Below are 18,921 nucleotides of genomic sequence, written 5' to 3'. Positions count from 1 at the left end.
TAATTTCTAAATTTTATAATTGTACTATGATTATGTAAGAGAATATCCTTCAAGTCCTTCAGCCTGCAGATAGTTCAGGAAAAATATATATTTACAGAGAATTGTGGAACAAATGTGGTAAAATGTTGACATGAGACTGTAGATGCACGATATACAGGAATTCTTTGTATTATATTTTCAACTTTTTTGTAAGTCTGAAATTAAGGAATAAGTTAAGAAAGAACACAAAGCAACTGGGATTGAAGAACCAAAAAAATCCATGGACAGGGACTTCCCTGGTGGTCCATTGGTTAAGAATCAGTCTTGCAATGCAGGGGATGCCAGTTCGATCCCTGGTCAGGGAACTAAGATGCCACATGCTGCAGGGCAACTAAGCCCGAGCGCCACAACTAGAGAGCCCGTGTGCTCTGGAGCCTGCACACCACAACTAGAGAGAAGCCCGTGCACTGCATCGAAGAGCCCGTGAGCCACAACAAAAGATCCTGTGTGCTACAATTAAGACCCAACACAGCCAAATGAAAGAGTAGGTAAGTAGGTAGATAGGTAGATAGAAGATAGATAGATAGATTTTTTTTTTTTTTAATTATACTCAGAAAATCCATGGATGTCATCTACAACAAAATAAAGTGAGGTATCACAACATAGAGACAAACCACTAAAAGCTGTAAGACCTGACTGGCACTGTGTTAGCAGCTGTGCAGGAGAAATTGAAGGAAGCAACAGGGCATCTGACAACCCCAGGATTTCCAGAAGAGCCAGTAATTGTTCTAGAAAGCTTAGAGAACATTTGAGAAGAGCAGCTAGAAATTAGGAGTGGTTTTCCATATTCCCAAAACTAGTAAATACAGAGATGTTCTGGGATAAGGTATAAAGGGTCTGACTGGACCAATCAGTAGAGAGAAATCACACAATAATTCGAACAAGGAAAGTTAATATAAAGAATTATTAACTGTAACAGGATGGGGTAATGAGTGATTAGGTAGTAAATAGTAAAGAGAACTCTGAAGAATATAAAGAACTTATAAAGAATATAGAGTTCTAAAAAACTCTATAAAGAATTGGCAGATACAAGGAGCAGCCACTAACCCTCGGGCTAAGACAGAGTGCCCAAGGAAGAGTCCCCTGTTGCCCCATCACCACCCCAGGATTGAGATCCAGATCTTATCGGAAAGGGCTTAGCTGTGGCTCACTGAATGGCAGAGCAGTTGCTAAGGTGCTTCTCCAGGGAACATGTTGGAAATCTGCCCTCTAGAGTACCTCGTAAAGCTGTTCACGGGATATGTCACTGCTACAAAACCACTCAAGTCAGCGCCCACTTGCACTTCAGAACCTGGCTTAGCAGGAGCAGAGTGCTGCAGGAACCTGCTGAGTAAGCACACAGGAACAAGAAGCAAACGTCTCTCCTTGCGCTCTACTGACAAAATTAACATGCCAGCAAATTAACAAAGGGAAAGTTTTTGGTTTTTTTTTAATAAATTTATTTATTTATTTATTTTTGGCTGTGTTGGGTCTTCGTTTCTGTGCGAGGGCTTTCTCTAGTTGCGGCAAGCGGGGGCCACTCTTCATCGCTGTGCGCAGGCCTCTCACTATCGTGGTCTCTCTTGTTGCGGAGCACAGGTTCCAGACGCACAGGCTCAGTAGTTGTGGCTCACGGGCCTAGTTGCTCCGTGGCATGTGAGATCTTCCCAGACCAGGGATCGAACCCGTGTCCCCTGCATTAGCAGGCAGATTCTCAACCACTGCGCCACCAGGGAAGCCCCAAAGGGAAAGTTTTTAAAGTGCCCAGATACATTTACACAGAGCAAGCAGAAAGGATGACTTTGGAACTAAGAGGCAATAAAGTTCAGCATAGAGTTCTGTCACATTTAATACTAACTAGCCAATATTCCCATCCAGAATAAAGCCCCTCACTGAGGACAAAACTGTTGGAAATAGAATCCAGACTGAGCCGCAGGGACAGAGACAATAGAGACAAAGGGAAGAGAAGGTTCAGGTACAAGGCATGGGGAGGAGGAGGTGAGCTGGGACATCAAAGAAAGTGTGCCATCTTTTTGAGCACTCCATGAAGACAACAGAAGAGAGCTATAAAGTGTGATGTTAGAAAGCTATCTTGATCCACTTTCACAAAAATTGATTACATAAAAATGAACAACATAAAAGGATCAAGAGAATAAGGAACAGAGTAACATTTCTACAGACAATGCAAAGTACACCTGTGAGACGTGCACAAAACGGATAAGAACCATAACCTGTTATTTTAAAAATTGAACAAATGGTACAAGAACGACATAACGCAGAAAATTTCACAGAGCTAGAACTTGGGAAAGAAGTAATAAAAGATTTCAGAAAAATGAAGACTAAACAAGAAAGAGCACAAGACAATAAACACTAGTGTTTTTCAAGAATTAGACAAAGGCAGATTTTTCAATGAAGAAGAAACAAATAGATTAAAATTAAGAATTGAAAAAAAAGATACAGAAATTTGGCAAAAAAAAAATCCAAAAGATCTCCCCTGCAAATAATAATAATAATATAAAATAACAAAAACGAACAGCTTAAGTGCTAAAAAGTATAATTCAAGAATAATTTCATGAAATACAGTAAGACTTGAAACTACAAATTGAAAGGACAGCCAGAACAGCCAACACTTAGAAGAAAAATATCCTTCGGACATCCAGACATAAAGAACAAGTCACTTATAAAAGAAAGAAAATCAGACACAATTTGACAAAAAAGCTGTATAACACAAGTCAATGGTGTAACAATTAGAATACTCAAGCAAAGAAAATGTGAGCCAAGGATTTTATACTCTGTCACACTTTATTCATCTAGAATTCTTTTGCCTTTACTATTCCATCCAGAAGAGTGTATTTACCTGTCCATATTCTGTCACAGATTTGTCCATTTGTATACTGAATTAATATTTCAGATTGTATCCGTGCTTGCTCTATGCTAGTGGGTCTCCTCTTGACAGGTTGAAAATATACACCTGCTGGGGCCCCACTTCTAGAGGTTTTGATTCAGAAGCGCTGCAGTCGAGTCTGTGCATCTTTCTATTTCTTGTTTAATGTCCCATGGTCATTTGTGCTGAAAAGCCATTTTCCTGCTCTGTACCAGATTGTAAAGTTTGGGTTTGGGCACCAGTGTCATCCTCACACCCCCATACAATTCGTTATTAAGTCTGTTACTCTTAACACTTCTCGATCCTTCCCATCATCTCTTCCTCTACTCCTGTCGCCTTTGTACTTTCCTGTACTAGGAAACTGGTCTCCTAATAGTCTCCTAGTTGTTTATAGCCCTGAAATACATCCTTCAAGCTGCTACCAGACTTGTAAACTAATGGTTGGATCATGTTAACTCTGCATGAGAGATGGAGTCCCATCCCTAAAGAATAAAATTCAACCTCCCTTAAAAATACTCCACAATCTGGCTCCTACCTACTTTGCCAGATATCTCTTTCCCCAAAGAAAGGTCCTCTCATTCCCTAGCACTAATGCTGAACTATTTGCAGATCTCTTTTTCATGTTTTTCCTGTCTTGGTGTTCATTCAGCATTCTGTTCCTGGAATCACCCATTTTCCAGCTTTGGAATTCATCATTAAGGACTCTTCTTAGTCTCCTTTAATGAAACCTTTTCTGATAGCACTTCTTTTTCTAGTGGAATTGACTATTCCTTCCTTAGTACTCCTTCTTCCCTAATGTGAATTTTTATCATAGTCCCTCTAATCTTTTTTTTTTTTTTTTTGATGCGGACCATTTTTAAAGTCTTTATTGAATTTGTTACAATATTGCTTCTGTTTTATGTTTTGGCTTTTTGGCCGTGAGGCATGTGGGATCTTAGCTCCCTGACCAGGGATCAAACCCGCACCCCCTGCATTGGAAGGTGAGGTCTTAACCACTGGACTGCCAGGGAAGTCCCCCCATAACCTTTTATTATACTTACTTGTCTACAAGTTTATCTTTGTAGTAAGACTGTGACCCTTGTGGGGATAAGGATTCTTCTTAATTGTCTTAATTGCCTTTGTATTCCTAGCACATGGTGTGCCTCTGCCCTAAAGCAGTCTCATTAGAAATGCTATGAATACTCAAATTTCAATGACCAGATTATGCTCCTTAAATCTGAGAAAAGTGATTCACTTTCTTGTTCATTCAGCTTTCTGTGCCTCCTTATTTGGCATACATATCCTACAGGAAGATGAGAACTCGCACACTTATTCTGTTTATTTAAAAAAAAATTTTTTAATCCTCTTATATTAAAGGAAATGAAAGCCAAGAGAACCTGAGATTGATTTTGCATTTCAACATCGTCTGTTTATTTGTTAATTCTGAATACAGTGTTAGAGTGCTGCTGATATATAGTTATCAATAATTGGTAGGTTCCATGGTGAATGCTACTTTGCAAAAAGTGCTGAAATGATTAGTTTTCTGTATCAACCATTAATACCCCTTTTTTCCTAGCCTTCTTTGAATCCAGAAGCTGGCAAACAGAATCAGCCATGCAGACCTATTGGGACCCCTTCTGGAGTGTGGGGTAGGTAGATTTTGCCATTTTTAAAGGCACAACTTTAGATTTTTCTTAGCAGGGAGAGGAGAAAAAATTCTTTATCTGTTTTTTTATTTGTTTCTTTATCTCTGGTTTCTCATCTCATCCATTTGCACATGGTAACTAACTCTGCCTAGCTCTTACTCTGCCCCCCAAAATACCATTGAGATGTAATGGTAGTAGAGTCAGAATACAGACAATTGAGAGCTTGTAGAGCCCTGAATTTGAAAGCAGATTTTAAGCAAAGGGAGAATAATATAATATGCTCATAAGAAGTAATTTTTAATGTTGCTAATTTGCTTATAACAATTAAATTGAATTTTAATGTATTATAGTTGTCTCCTTAATATTTGGAAGACATAACTATATTCTAACCATTCTTTCATATTACTAAATACTCTTCTAAAGTGTTCTTTGAAAGGCTAAATAATACCACGTCCCAGAGAACATTTTGTTCAGCCAGGTTCCGTTAGCTGAGTGGGGTGTTGTTTTTGTTTTTGGCAATTATCAATGATGTTTGTTGTATAGGGCAGGGGGAAACCTATAAATATACACATTTATATGTATATGTTTCTAATAACTACCCTTATAAAAAGTTAATAGACAAATCAGTGTATTTCAAACGAAACCTGATCCTGTGGCATTGGGATCTTTAGCATTTACAAATTGTACTCTCCTAGTTCCTACATTAGATATGTTCAGTAGCCAGGCATTTTATTAGGAAGGCTTTAGTGTATCTAAATACTGGGTTTGGATCTTGAGTTACAGGATTAAGGGCAATTGCTGTACCATTTCCCCTTTGTTAATGTATAGCTTTGCTCCAGTTTGCCTCATCAGAAGGTCCCATAGCAGACTCCTTTCTCCAATTTCCTCATCTCTCTGTGTTCTAATGCTGACAGGAGTAGCTACCCTTGGATATATTCTTGTTTGGTCTATGCCTGGGTGATCACACCGTGCATGAGACATGTTATACCCCTGAAAGACTTCTAACATCTTTGGGCTTTTTGGTTGATTATGAATTTAGAATCAAGTGTTTTCTTATGCTGCCTTTTTTCCTACGGTTCCTGGGTACTGTCACTTTTGAGAGTATCTGTTAAGTGCACACCAGGAAATGTTTGTCACTTAGTCTCAACTGTCAGCTCTTTGTTCAAAGTGAGGCCTTTGTTTGAACTATGCTTCGTGTTAACCAATAGGTTTGACATTCTTTTGTCTCTCCACTATTGTATTTCACAGAAAACCCACCTAGTGCCAAGCAGCCCTCCAAAATGCTAGTCATCAAAAAAGTTTCCAAAGAAGATCCTGCTGCTGCCTTCTCTGCTGCATTCACCTCACCAGGATCTCACCATGCAAACGGAAACAAATTGTCAACCATGGTTCCAAGTGTCTATAAGAACCTGGTTCCTAAGCCTGTACCACCCCCATCCAAGGTATGATTTGGAATCAGTGTAAGAACCTTATACAGCAGAGGTGGGAGAATAACTAAGAAAAAAATTTAGTAAATTTATTTTTTCCTGTTGAGTCACTCACCAGATATTCATTTGGTGCCATTAAGTTATATGTATAGTATTTTACTGTCTCCAAACTCTCTTCTGCTGCCAACTACATTTTTAGTAGGCCTCTCATACTCATTAGCTTCATCTCATAAACCTGCTTCCCTTGATTTGCTGTTTTCGTTAATAACACCAACATTCATCTGGTCACGTAGCTGAGTATCATGGCTGCTGCTTTCTTCCTCCTCCTTACTCATTCCCCTCTCCCAAGCAGTTATAAAATCCTCGTCAGTTTTTTCCTCTATGATATGCCCTTGTCATCTCACATTTACTGTTGTAGTGTACCCTTCTATTTCCTCATTTCTCTGTATTTATCTTCCACAGAACTGCCAGAATGATTATCCTAAAACAGTTTGAATATATCACATCCCCTCCCATTAAGTCCCTTTAGTGATTTCAAACCATCTGTATAGCAGGGGTTGGTAAACTTTATCTGTAAAGGGTCAGATGATAGGTATTTTAGGCTTTGTTGGTCACATATGACATATGGTCTTTTTGTAATATATTCTTTTTCTTTTTTTTTTTTCAACCCTTTAAAAATGTAAAAAACATTATTAGCTCATGGGCTATACAAAAATAGGCCTCAGGCCAGTTTTGGCCCAAGGGTCATGACTTAGCAACCCCTGATGTTATAATACGGTGTCCAGACTCCTGAGCACTGGTGTGTATAATTCTATATAGCCTAAGCCTAATCTGTCTTTTACTGCCCTTTCTTTTCTTACCTGGGAGATTTTCCTTCATGTTTATGTCATCCTCTCTGTGAATCCTTTTCTATCACATACATCTAAAGATCTAATTAAGCCTTGTATCTGGTTGAATAGCACTCTGTCTCTAATCACAATATTTATTGCATCTCTTTCTTCATTTGGTTGTAATCTCCTTAAAGGCTTCAGGTCTTTTTCATATTTGTATCCCTAGCACCCTCACAAAAGCACACAATAATTGCTTGAATGAATTCTAGCCACTGTAAGGAAACAATTAGATTTACTGTGTTATTGAGAGAAAAAAACAGTGAGCATTAATTCACTTTTCTGTGTGTGCAAGCACTTGTTTGGTGCTTAAGAGCAACACAAAGTACAACATTGGTCCTCACCCTCCATGGGCTAAAAGTCTAATAGGGATGACAAGATATAACAATATAAGGTCATGTGTTTGTGTATGAAATAAAATAACAACAAATCCTAAAAACAAATCTTAAACAGATTTGGAATAACTAAATTAATGAAACACTATTTATTTATTTACACAGTTCAGAGGAGCAAGGTTCAGCTTAGACTATGACCATCAAGGGAAATTTTACTGAAAAACTAATTTGAACGGATCTTTGGAGGATGGTCCAGATTTGGATAGTCAGGGAAAGTCTGGAGAGTATTACAGATTAGAAGAGGTGGTTAAATAAAATGTTCTGAGAATAGAAAACACTGGGCATATATGAGGGATAGGGAATGAACCATTCTGATTACCTGGTAGCACTGGAAAAATATCAGGACTGAGGGTCATTATCCTAGTGTTAATGAAGCTTTCAGGGTAGATAAGATCTCTGAGGGAAAGAGGATAGAAGAAGAGTAAAGAATGGGACAATAAGACTTGGGGAAATACTTAATATTTCATAAATATTAGGAAAATAACAACATAGTCAACAGGATTAAGAAATTGTAATTCCGACATAGAAAAAATCGTGTGCTATCACACATCTGGGTGGGTGAATTTAAGATGGCAGCCGGGGTTGTCAGCACTTGTCAGTTGCTGCCAATAGGTTGAGGGAAATAACTGAAAAGAGGGGATTTGGACCTTAGCAGTTGGAAAGTTTTTGGTGACCTTTGAGTTGAGGTTTTAGGAGAGTAGTGTAAGGCTGAAAAACAAGATTTCAGAGGATTCTGGAATTATGTGAGTGGAAGTGGAGGTAGTGGCACCTTTGAGACTTGACAGTAAAAGGAAACAGAATATAGGTGGTGGTAAAGTTAAGTGAAAGGGTGAAGAAAATCTGTAGGAAGAAGTCGCTGGGGACAACTTGAAATATACTTGAAAGGTCATTAAAGGATCATGGCCCAAGAAGAAATGAATGGGAATAAACTGATTGACAAGTGGACTTATTTTTGAAAGGGGTTTAGGATACTTGTTCCTCTGATGTAGAAGGAAAAGAATATGAATTCAGTCAAGAGAGCAACTCCTATAAAGAAAGAAACTGTAGCATGGAAATTAACAGCAGGGCTTTGAAGTAGACAGATGTGACACTTTGCTCCTTCTTTGTGATACAACCCTGGACAAGTTTCTAACGTTCTGAGTCTCAATTTCATCATATAAAATGGAGGTAGTAGTGCCTGTCTTTTAAGGGTTTTTTGAGGAGTAAATGAGGTACTTGTAAGTGGTAATAAATGGTGGCTATTATTATCAGCATGGCAGCATACCTTTTGTTTGTTCCATTCCTTTAGAGTTTATAAAGTTTTCGTAAGTGTTAACTTCATGTGAAATGTCTGCAAGCATTCTGTTAGGCGATAGAAGAAGAGTATAATAATGAGTGAGACAAAGTCATATCCTCAAGGATCTTAGAAGTCTTTTGGGGGAGAAGAAGTGACAAGGATAAAAGTCATAACACAGAGCTTAAGATCAGTTTAGCCCTGTTGTGTAGAACTGAGTTGAGGATAGAATGAAGATAGGAAAACTAATGTAAAGTCTGCTGTTAACTATCCTTGCAAAAGGTAGTGAAGCCTGAACAGGGATGATGCAAGTGAGCAGAGAAGGGAGGTGGTGGTGGCACACAGTGGGAAGCAAATCAGAGGAGGAAAACAGGACACTGAGCATTCATCCCCAGGAAACTGGGATAACTGTGGCACCATTTCACTGAAGTTAGAGAAGAGAGAAAGCAGAGTTTTCAGGAAAAGTTGATGAGAGTGGTTCTGGGACCCTTGAATGTGAGATGTTAGAGGAAAGCAGAGATGAGATAACTAGTAGGCAGATGTAGATTTATCCATTCATTCATTTTCTCTATGCATTCAACAGTTATTAAACATCGAGTATTTGTGTCTTTAAAAGCTGTATGCCACTAGAGTCAGAAAAATAATCTCAAAGAGTTGCTGTCCAGTAAAGAGACACATATAAAAAATAATTGTACTGCCCTGCCTGGAGAGGGTCCTCAGAGCCTTTACAGATGAGGTCATATTTGAACTGGGTTTTTTTGTTTGTCTGTTTTAATTTTATTTATTTATTTGTTTATTTGTTTGTTTGTTTGTTTATGGCTGTGTTGGGTCTTCATTTCTGTGTGAGGGCTTTCTCTAGTTGCGGCGAGTGGGGGCCACTCTTCATCGCGGTGTGCAGGCCTCTCACTGTCGCAGCCTCTCTTGTTGCGGAGCACAAGCTCCAGATGTGCAGGCTCAGTAGTTGTGGCTCACGGGCCTAGCTGCTCCACGGCATGTGGGATCTTCCCAGACCAGGGCTCGAACCCGTGTCCCCTGCATTGGCAGGCAGATTCTCAACCACTGCGCCACCAGGGAAGCCCTGAACTGGGTTTTGAAGCGGCAAAGGAAAGAGAACTACCGTTCGTTGACATCTTACTATGTTCCATGACATTCACTAGGCCTTTTACGTATAACATTTACCTTAATCCTAGGATGTAGAAAATTATGTCATATATGAGGTTACATTGCTAATAAAATTATGGAGTTTGGGACTCTAAAACTAGGTTTGTCTAACTTCAACTAGGGCTCTTTCCACTGCCCCAGAATGCTCCCCATCTTGAAGGATAAAAAGGAGAGAGGAGGATGAGAATTCTAGTTTTAGAGTCAGACTTCATGCCACTCTAAGTACTTGGAATATAGTACTGACATATCCTAACTAGTCAACAAATGGTAGTTTTAAAACAGTAGGAGAGGGACTTCCCTGGTGGTCCAGTGGTTGGGAATCCGCCTTCCAGTGCAGGGGATGCGGGTTTGATCCATGGTCGGGGAACTAAGATCCCACATGCCACGGGGCAACTAAGCCCACGCGCAGCAACTAGAGAGAAGCCTGCGCGCTGCAACGAAGACCCAGAGCAGCCAAAAGAAAAACCAGTAGGAGTTTGTTAGGGAGCAAGTAGGTGGGGCATTCCAGGCAGAGGAACTATTTGTTACCCAAAAAAAAGCGGGGGGGTGGCTTCCTTGGTGCGCAGTGGTTAAGAATCCGCCTGCCAATGCAGGGGACACGGGTTCGAGCCCTGGTCTGGGAAGATCCCACATGCCACGGAGCAACAAAGCCTGTGCACCAGAACTACTGAGCCTGCACTCTAGAGCCTGCGAGCCACGACTACTGAGCCCGCGTGCCACACCTACTGAAACTCGCATGCCTAGAGCCCATGCTCCGCAACAGGAGAAGCCACTGCAGTGAGAAGCCCGCGCACTGCACCGAAGAGTAGCCCCCGCTCACCGCAACTAGAGAAAGCCCACGCGCAGCAATGAAGACCCAGTACAGCCAAAAATAAATAAAATAAAATTAATTAAAAAAAAAAAAAAAAGGAGGCAAAACATGCCATGTCTGGGAAAAGACAAGTGGATGGCTGGTAGTTGGGAAGTGGTGGGGAGAAGTAAGACTAAAGCCAAATGTTGGAGGTCTTTATAAAAGCTCAGGTGAGAGTTTAGGGGTCATATTAGCTCCATGATTTTAACAATTTGATTAAACAATTACAAATAACTAGTTTTTCTAATGAAGTTCACCTAGGAACAGATTGCAGTAGAAGAGCACTGAGTATGCCTACATCCACTGAATAGACTGAAAGGAATTCAGGAGGCGAGAAGAGAATGAAGCATCAGGGAATTGAGAAGGGAAAGAGGGACAGGTTCAGAAAAGATAGGTAACAAGTAATCTCTTCTTCTACAAAAACAGATTTTTTAAAGCTGACCATTGAATGTAATATGAAGACAAGATTTTTGCTTATTTATTGAAAGAGCTGTTTCATTAAAATGGGGATAGAGTTGAGTGTTGCAGGGAATTAAATAGTAAGAATGAACAAGTGAAAGCAGATACTGACTTATGCAGAAAAGTTTGGAAATAAAAGGATTGTAGTAAAAGGGAGAATATATCTTTGGTTGTTTTCCCCTTAGCTTCAGTAAGGTGGCTTAGCATGTTTGTAGATAAAATGGAAGAACTTACTAGAGAGAAGGAGATTAAAGATACAAAGGAGAAATAATTGATAAATTCATAAAGGAATGAGAACAAATGGATGTAGAATGGTAGAAAGGGAGGGGGACCTATCAAAGGAACTTGAGATGCAAAGGAGAGAATTGGGGAGAGTTTGGATCCAGTGACGACATTTTTTTTTTTTTTTATAACTTCATTTTATTTTTTAATTTATCTTTGGCTGCATCGGGTCTTCATTGCTGCACGTGGGCTTTCTCTAGTTGCGGCAAGTAGGGGCTACTCTTTGCGGTGCGCAGGCTTCTCATTGCAGTGGGTTCTCTTGTCGCGGAGCACAGGCTCTAGGCGCGCGGGCTTCAGTAGTTGTGGCTCACGGGCTCTAGAGCGCAGGCTCAGCAGTTGTGGCACACGGGCTTAGTTGCTCCATGGCATGTGGGATCTTCCCAGGCCAGGGATCGAACCCACGTACCCCGCATTGGCAGGCGGATTCTTAACCACTGCGCCACCAGGGAAGGCCCGGATCCAGTGACTTCTGACGTCAGTCCAGTAGGAGAAGACAGGATCATTTGAGGTGGAGAGTTGAGGTTGATTTGGAGTTAGGAGAAAAGGAGAGGATATTTTAAAAAGAAAACAGCAGCTGATATATGATTCACTTTAGTGGATTCCTTTTTTTTCCTTCCTTTATTGATTGATTGACTGAAGTGTGGTTGATGTACAATATATAAGTTACAGGTGTACAATATAGTGATTCATAATTTTTAAAGGTTATACTCCATTATTCCTCCTGGTGTACAATATATCCTTGTAGCTTATTTTATACATAATGGTTTGTGCCTCACCTTAGTGGATTTCTACATATATAATTCCTCTAATAAAGGGGGTACAGGGCATAATGGTTTTCTCTAGTGAGCAGCCAAACACTATATAATATAGTGTTTGAATTACTGAAAATTAAGTTTGAATACAGCTGGACAGAGATGTCAGTATCCTGTTGCACGTAACACTGTCTGGTAAAACTATTGTACTACGTACTACTGTATCGTACTCACCTGTTTCTGCGCCCTGAGGTGGCAATATTAAAAGAAGGACAAGGCATCTGGTGACCTTCTGCAACTCTGGGAAACTATTGTCTTTGATATTTAGCCTGAATAAGCAGCCATGTTTAGATTTTCATCAGTGCAAGAAAAAAATTAATTTCCATTCCAGTTAGGTCGTTGTCTCTTTTATCTGCGGGCATGCTCTTTTTGGGGGCATTGTGGAAAACAATATTGTATCCTAGTTGAGTAACCTTGGACAAATTACATAGCTTTCTTAATGTTAGTGTAATTCTCTGTAAAAATTTGACATAATTATACCTGATTGGGTTAAGAATTAAATAAAATAGATCAGGCATCTGGTACATAGTAGATAACTCTGTTAAGTTTATTCCTTTCTTTAGCCTATAGTATCTTCTTTAATAACAAGAAAGAAATCCTTTTCACTCAGACCCTTCCTTTGTCCTAGAGGTCTCTTGCTTCTAATTGTTTCATTTTGGTAAAACAGACTTTTTTACTTTCTTTAGCCTCACTCCATTGATGTGCCTCAGACAAGAGTGATTGACTCAGGAAAAATGGAGTATTCCATTTACACTATGCTGCCATCATAGTTGGGGTCAGGGCCAGAGTGACAGAATGGGCCCAGACCCCACAAGGCCGAGCAAAAGAAGGGCCTCTGGACTAAACCAGGATTGTCCAGCCATTTATATTGCCCACCCTGGCCTGTAACTAGCCTCCTGCCATCAGTGTTCCTAGAAAACATCATTTTTCTGATGTGCTCTTTGGCGGCAGGGGTGGGGGGTTGTCAGGATTACATCAGAGGTTAACAGCACACTATAAAAGAAAACAGTTGGGGGGGTCAAATAAGTTTAGAAAATGCTGTGTAGTGTATCTGCCTCTCAATTCACATATATAGTTAAGTGCTTTGAGAAACAGCACAGTAAAAGAAACCTGTTGTTGAACTATATTCAGCCTAGCATCTCCCAGGCTTATTGGACTAGGGCTCTGTTTTTGAGAAATACCTGTTAATATCCCATGGCTTTTCTGGTTCCTGTCTGCCTTTTTCCTTCAAGGTTATATACCTCCCAGTCGTGTTGAGACAGGTGAACTCTTGGAATTCATGTTTGCACATAACATTTCACTCTTTATGATCTTACAGGCTGAGCTTCTGTCTGCATGGTGTTCTGACTGATTTGTTCTTTCTTCCCATGTAGCCCAGTGCGTGGAAAGCTAACAGAATGGAACACAAATCAGGATCCCTTTCCTCTAGCCGGGAGTCTGCTTTTACCAGTCCAAGCTCTGTTACCAAACCAGTAGTACTGGCTGGTGGTATAGTTTTAAGCTCTCCCAAAGAGGTGAGTGAGAATAAAGCTAAGCAGCCTTTTCTAAAGTTGCCATTTCCCATTTACTTAAACTGAGGTAAGTGTTGTGACATGTACAGCTCTAACTCCATTTCCTTTGTAGTTATGCTTAGCTCAAAGTCATTTTTTTTACTGGTGATTCCCATTAGCATCCAAAGATGGGCAGTAGCTGGGTGGGGTCATTGCCCTTTGGTAAACCAGGGTTGGCCTGTGTTTGACTGGCGTTATGCTGGCGTCTGGAGAAAGATCGGAGAGGTGCTATTTAAACCATCTGGTTTTAACTGTAAGAACTCTGCAGAGCTGAAGTCTGTTTAAATGAAAAGGATAGTTTATTTTTGGTAAAAGAGTGATAAATAGGCTACGAGATTCTGGAAAGCAGTACCATGTAGAAGTGGCCTAGAGAATCCCAGTACTTACTCTTTGCTGTCAAGAGCAACCTATTTGTGGTATTTGCCCAGAGCCCCGCCAGCACCACTCCTCCAATTGAGATCAGCTCCTCTCGTCTGACCAAGTTGACCCGCCGAACTACTGACAGGAAGAGCGAGTTCCTGAAGACTCTGAAGGATGACCGGAATGGAGACTTCTCAGAGAGCAGAGACTGTGAGAAGCTGGAGGATGTAAGAGCAAAGGGTTTTTCTGGGGCAACATAAGTGTTTTTCTATGTTATACATGTACTTTTTGTTCTTAAGGGAGAAAGATGTGGTACATTTTTAAAATGACAGAGATTTATCTGGAGGAGTAACAGTCTGTGATAAAGTGAGTTCAGTTCTTTGTTCAGCATATTTCAAATTAGGGCTCATTTCAATGATAGCTGCTTTGGGACTTAGTGCTCTTAAACAGGGCAGCACTGCTTAAGCCTTGAATTGAAGTTGGTAAATTATAGAAGCTTTTTTAAGGATTATATATATGTATAATATTATATATATATAATATAATAATATATAGTATATTATAATGTAATATAAATATATATTTATATATATATTTATATATATATGTGTGTGTGTGTATATATATTAATATTTATTTATTTATTTTGGCTGCTCCAGGTCTTAGTTGTGGCATGCAAACTCTTAGTTGCAGCATGCAGACTTCTTAGTTGCAGCATGCATGCAGGATCTAGTTCCCTGACCGGGGATTGAACCCGGGCCCCCTGCATTGGGAGCACGGAGTCTTACCCATGGGACCACCAGGGAAGTCCCTTTAAGGATTATATTTAATTCTAATATAAGAAAATCTGACAAACAGCACCGTAAAACAAGAGGGTTTCTTTTTGGTATCCTGCAACAGGAAGGTTAGAGTTCCCTGTCCAAGAGGGTAATGGCAGCTCATTCGTATTATCAGGAAACTTGTAAGTTTTGGTCGCCTTGGAACTAGGGTAGTTGTGCTCCCATCCACATTCTAGTTAGGGAAAGGACAGAGCCAAAAACCTGAAAAGGGATGTCTGTCCCTTTTTTAAATGCTTTCTTAAAAGCCACCCCTGCAATTTCCACTTACATTTTATTGGCCAACTGTCAAATACCCACTCCTAGCTGCAAGGGAGCCTAGGAAAGTGAACTTTTTAAAAGCTAAGCGCATTGGTTCCTTAGTCCAAATCAGTAAGGAAGAATAGAAAATTGATATTGCATAGGCATCTAGTAGCTTCTGCCACAGTTGACATAACCTGAAGTTAAGATGGTAGCCAGTTAGTATTCTTTAGAAATCTTACTAGCAAGGTGAGCAAGTTCTCGTTTTTAAGTGGGAAAAAACTATTGGCTGAGATCCTCTTCTAGAAAGCATTTTCCTGGGTTCTGACTTCTTAATCTCTTAGATTGCTTATCTTGCCCCAAAGGAGTATTAAACCAAATATGTCCTTCCTTTCCTTATTGCAGTCAGAGGACAACAGCACACCTGAACCAAAAGAAAATGGAGAGGAAGGCTGTCATCAGAATGGTCTTGCTCTCCCCGTAGAAGACGAAGGGGAGGTCCTCTCTCACTCTTTGGAAGCAGAGCACAGGTAAGTGAGGATCAGATCACAAGGCATGCTGTGTATGGCCTACAAGGAGTTTCAACATACTTAAGACATTTCAGAGTCCAGTACAGAGAGAAGTGCCCCCAGCACCACACCTTGTTCTCTCTGTGTGCCGCAGGTTGGCCTGTTGCCCACCGGGTATTCCTTTACAGACTCAGCTAGCGTTTTCACACCCTCCTCTCCAAGGCTTTCTTGTAGTTTAGTTTTAGGCTCAGTTTAAGGCTCCAGTTGGAAGGGGTGGGGTGGGGTGAGACCTGTTTCCTGGTGCTGTTGTGGTGGCCCCTTGGCCCCTCCTGGCCCAAGTGAGCAGTTACCACAAGACCCCTTTAAGGGGCCTTGGGATTCATGAGGCCCAAAGGTAATGGAGCTTGTTCTTTAAATGAGGGCCTTGAACACAGAGCCAGCCAAGCTGTGTGGGCAACTGGATGGCAGATGGGGCCTGCCAAGTACCTTCCTGAAAAGGGGCTCCTGTCCAGAGGAACTTTAAAAGGGGTCAACAAGATCACAAGGTTATGGAGTCCACAATGCCATGAAATTAAAAGAGAACTTAGGTACATGTGGCTATGTGCTAATTTGCTCACAGGAGACAAAGTGAGATTTCTTCTGTTTCGTCTGTGGGATAGTTTGACTCTATACTGCTACTTCTACCGTCCCTTCTCTATAGCTCTTACGCTCTCCAAAGAGCAACTACGGAGATCCTCCATCTAATTCCAAGCACCTAAGTAGTCATAATTAAAGCTTGTCCCACTGGGAAGAAAAGAAAAACCCAAGTTTCTTCTCTAACATCTAAGTGGGTACCATTGCCCCTGGGCTGGGAAGTTGTGGACTTCTCACTTATGCTGAAAGGTATATTTTCTTTGCCTGACCTGCCTCCACCAGGTTATTGAAAGCGATGGGATGGCAGGAGTATCCTGAAAATGATGAGAATTGCCTTCCCCTCACAGAGGATGAGCTCAAAGAGTTCCACATGAAGACAGAGGAGGTATGTCATAAACTTTTGCTGGAGACCAGTTAATGACTAGGAGAGAAAGGAGTTAGGACAATCATTGCCCTTAGGAAGCCCCAGGTTAGGGTGTGAGAAAGACCTTGAAAAAGAAAAGTTACTTAATAAGTTGCCATTGTAGAAATACGGAGGGGCATCTCATTCTGCCCAGGCCAGTGGTGGACACAAAAACCAGGTCAGTAGTTAGCAGATTTCAGAAAGCAGTATGTTATTTCATCCTGGAAGCTCTAACTCCTTATCAGAACCACAAGGCTGTATTCCCAAGGTTATGGGCTGAGCCCTTGGTCTGTGGCTAAGCAGGCTAACCCTCTGCTTCCAGCGCTGTGGTTTACCTCTGGTACTCCAGCCAGAGCCAAGAAGCCAAATAGCCTATCTGAATTTCTTCAACAGATGCTTGGATTCTTTCTCTGAGTAAAACACTGCCAGGTCTCCACAACCGTCACGAAACTTACGTTCTGGTGGTGTATATTTAAAGCATAAATAACAATGGTGTTAAAATCCTATAAAGAAAAGTATAGGTTGACATAAAGACTTTGCTACTCAGAACTCTGTTCCCCTGTCATTGCCATCACCTGAGAACTTGTCGAAATAGGAAATCTCAAACTGTACCCCAGACATATTGAATCAGTGTGCATTTTGAAGAGATCCTTAGGTGATTCATTGGCACATTACAGTTTGAAAAGCACTGCTGTAAGGAATCTTCAGTCTCTTAGAAGGGTCCCCCTTTACATTCTGCCTAGAATTGAATTGAGGCCTGGCCTTTCCCAGGTCCCATGGGCCAGTGTAGTTACTGATAGTTGTCTTTTTCTTTCTTTCCCATGCCAACCACAGCTGAGAAGAAATGGCTTTGGGAAGAATGGCTTCTTGCAGAGCCGAAGTTCTAGCCTATTCTCCCCTTGGAGAAACACTTACAAAGCAGAGTTTGAGGACTCAGACACGGAAACAAGTAGCAGTGAAACATCTGATGACGATGCCTGGAAGTAGGCATATAAATGCTTACTGTTAAATCTGACCCAGTAAACTCAGCTTGTGTGTTTAGGGGTTATACAGAAGAAATCGTTCTTTTCCTTTTCCTTTTCTTATGTTGTTGTTGAATACTTCATGCACAAGGGAAATAATCATATCCCAAAGAGAGAGCGAGCGATTGGCTTGTTAAGCTTTTGTTGTTGTTCTTCCCTGTTATCTGCTTAATAGAACTTCGTGTGGTGGGAAAGATTTTTAAAACACACACACATACACACAGTGTATATGGGGCGATGCACAGGTGGAAGCTGGCAGGGCAGAGAGGAGGAGACACTGGTCTGCAGCAGCAGCTTCTACTACCAGCCCTTGGGGCACTCACCCCTGTGCTCAAGCAATCATTGTCAATGACAAAGTGACTATTGAAGTTATAATTGTATTAAATTAATGCTAATAATTTGGATATTTTATTTTATTTCTGGCTGCTCGGGTAACATTAGCCCTTAACCCAGCATATATGGTTTTTTCACTTTTTTTTTTTTTTTCTTTCTGGGTACAGCTGTAAAATATTTGGATATAGGAAATGTTGTGTTATTCTTGCAGCCTTGATATTCAGGGTGGATTGTAAAATATACATTTTTGTGAGATTTCAAAGATTAAGATTATTTTGATAACATTATTTACAGATTTAAAAGATGTGGTTATCACAAGTCTGTTGAGGGGGAAAACTACTGCATAAAATAACTAACTTGGAATAAATATTTTGCATCAGTTTGGATTGTCTTGTGTAAGAAGTATATTTTCTTTAAAATTAGATGAGTGGATTCTTTTTTAGGGGAAATACTACTTTTAGAGGTCTGAGGGGGAAAAAAAAAAAAAATCTGAATTCAGACACACCTGTTTCTCCTTTTAGCAGATATGTTTTTGATGCAGAAAAACCTGTGCAATAAACTACCAGTAATAAAATCAGAAACCCAAGTTTCCTTTCTGAAACTGTTTTTCAGTGCCCATGTATTTACCAGTGTTCCTACTTTAAGGAAGTCTGTGCCTCAATTTTTCTGCTAAATAAGAACATAGCGTGTCCCGGGCATTGTGCAAGGCCCTGGGAATGCAAGGAGCATCCAGCTCAGTAGGGTTACATAAAAAATGGAACCTTAGGCCAAGATCTGATGGACAATTAGAAGTTAAACTAAACAACAGATACTGACACTGGCACTCTTCGGCCAGCCCTACAGCACATGGTCCCTAGTGGATATAGAGGCCTGAGATCATGCTGTAATGGGAGACAAGCAGAGGAGTAACAGGCCTGACCACTTGTTAGAAGGGTAAAACTAACTTGTAGTGTAGGCTCCAG

At 40.6% G+C, this 18,921-nt stretch overlaps 1 protein-coding gene across 4 annotated transcripts in view; it reads left to right on the top strand.

The window, feature by feature from the left end:
- GPBP1L1 (GC-rich promoter binding protein 1 like 1) overlaps positions 1-18,339 on the top strand; it is a 56,444-nt gene extending 38,105 nt beyond the window's left edge. For all 4 annotated transcript variants that reach the window (XM_068539781.1, XM_068539780.1, XM_068539779.1 and 1 more), the window contains exons 6-12: positions 4,458-4,530; positions 5,776-5,969; positions 13,447-13,587; positions 14,052-14,210; positions 15,465-15,589; positions 16,484-16,586; positions 17,439-18,339. In XM_068539781.1, the coding sequence (XP_068395882.1) occupies positions 4,458-4,530; positions 5,776-5,969; positions 13,447-13,587; positions 14,052-14,210; positions 15,465-15,589; positions 16,484-16,586; positions 17,439-17,591 (948 nt within the window). In that variant the 3' untranslated portion in view covers positions 17,592-18,339. The remainder of the gene's footprint in view (positions 1-4,457; positions 4,531-5,775; positions 5,970-13,446; positions 13,588-14,051; positions 14,211-15,464; positions 15,590-16,483; positions 16,587-17,438) is intronic.
- Positions 18,340-18,921: the final 582 nt, after the last annotated feature.

This window comes from Eschrichtius robustus, chromosome 3, assembly GCF_028021215.1.
Source record: "Eschrichtius robustus isolate mEscRob2 chromosome 3, mEscRob2.pri, whole genome shotgun sequence".
Classification (NCBI taxonomy): Eukaryota; Metazoa; Chordata; class Mammalia; order Artiodactyla; family Eschrichtiidae; genus Eschrichtius; species Eschrichtius robustus.
This window is presented reverse-complemented; position numbering and strand designations above follow the sequence as displayed.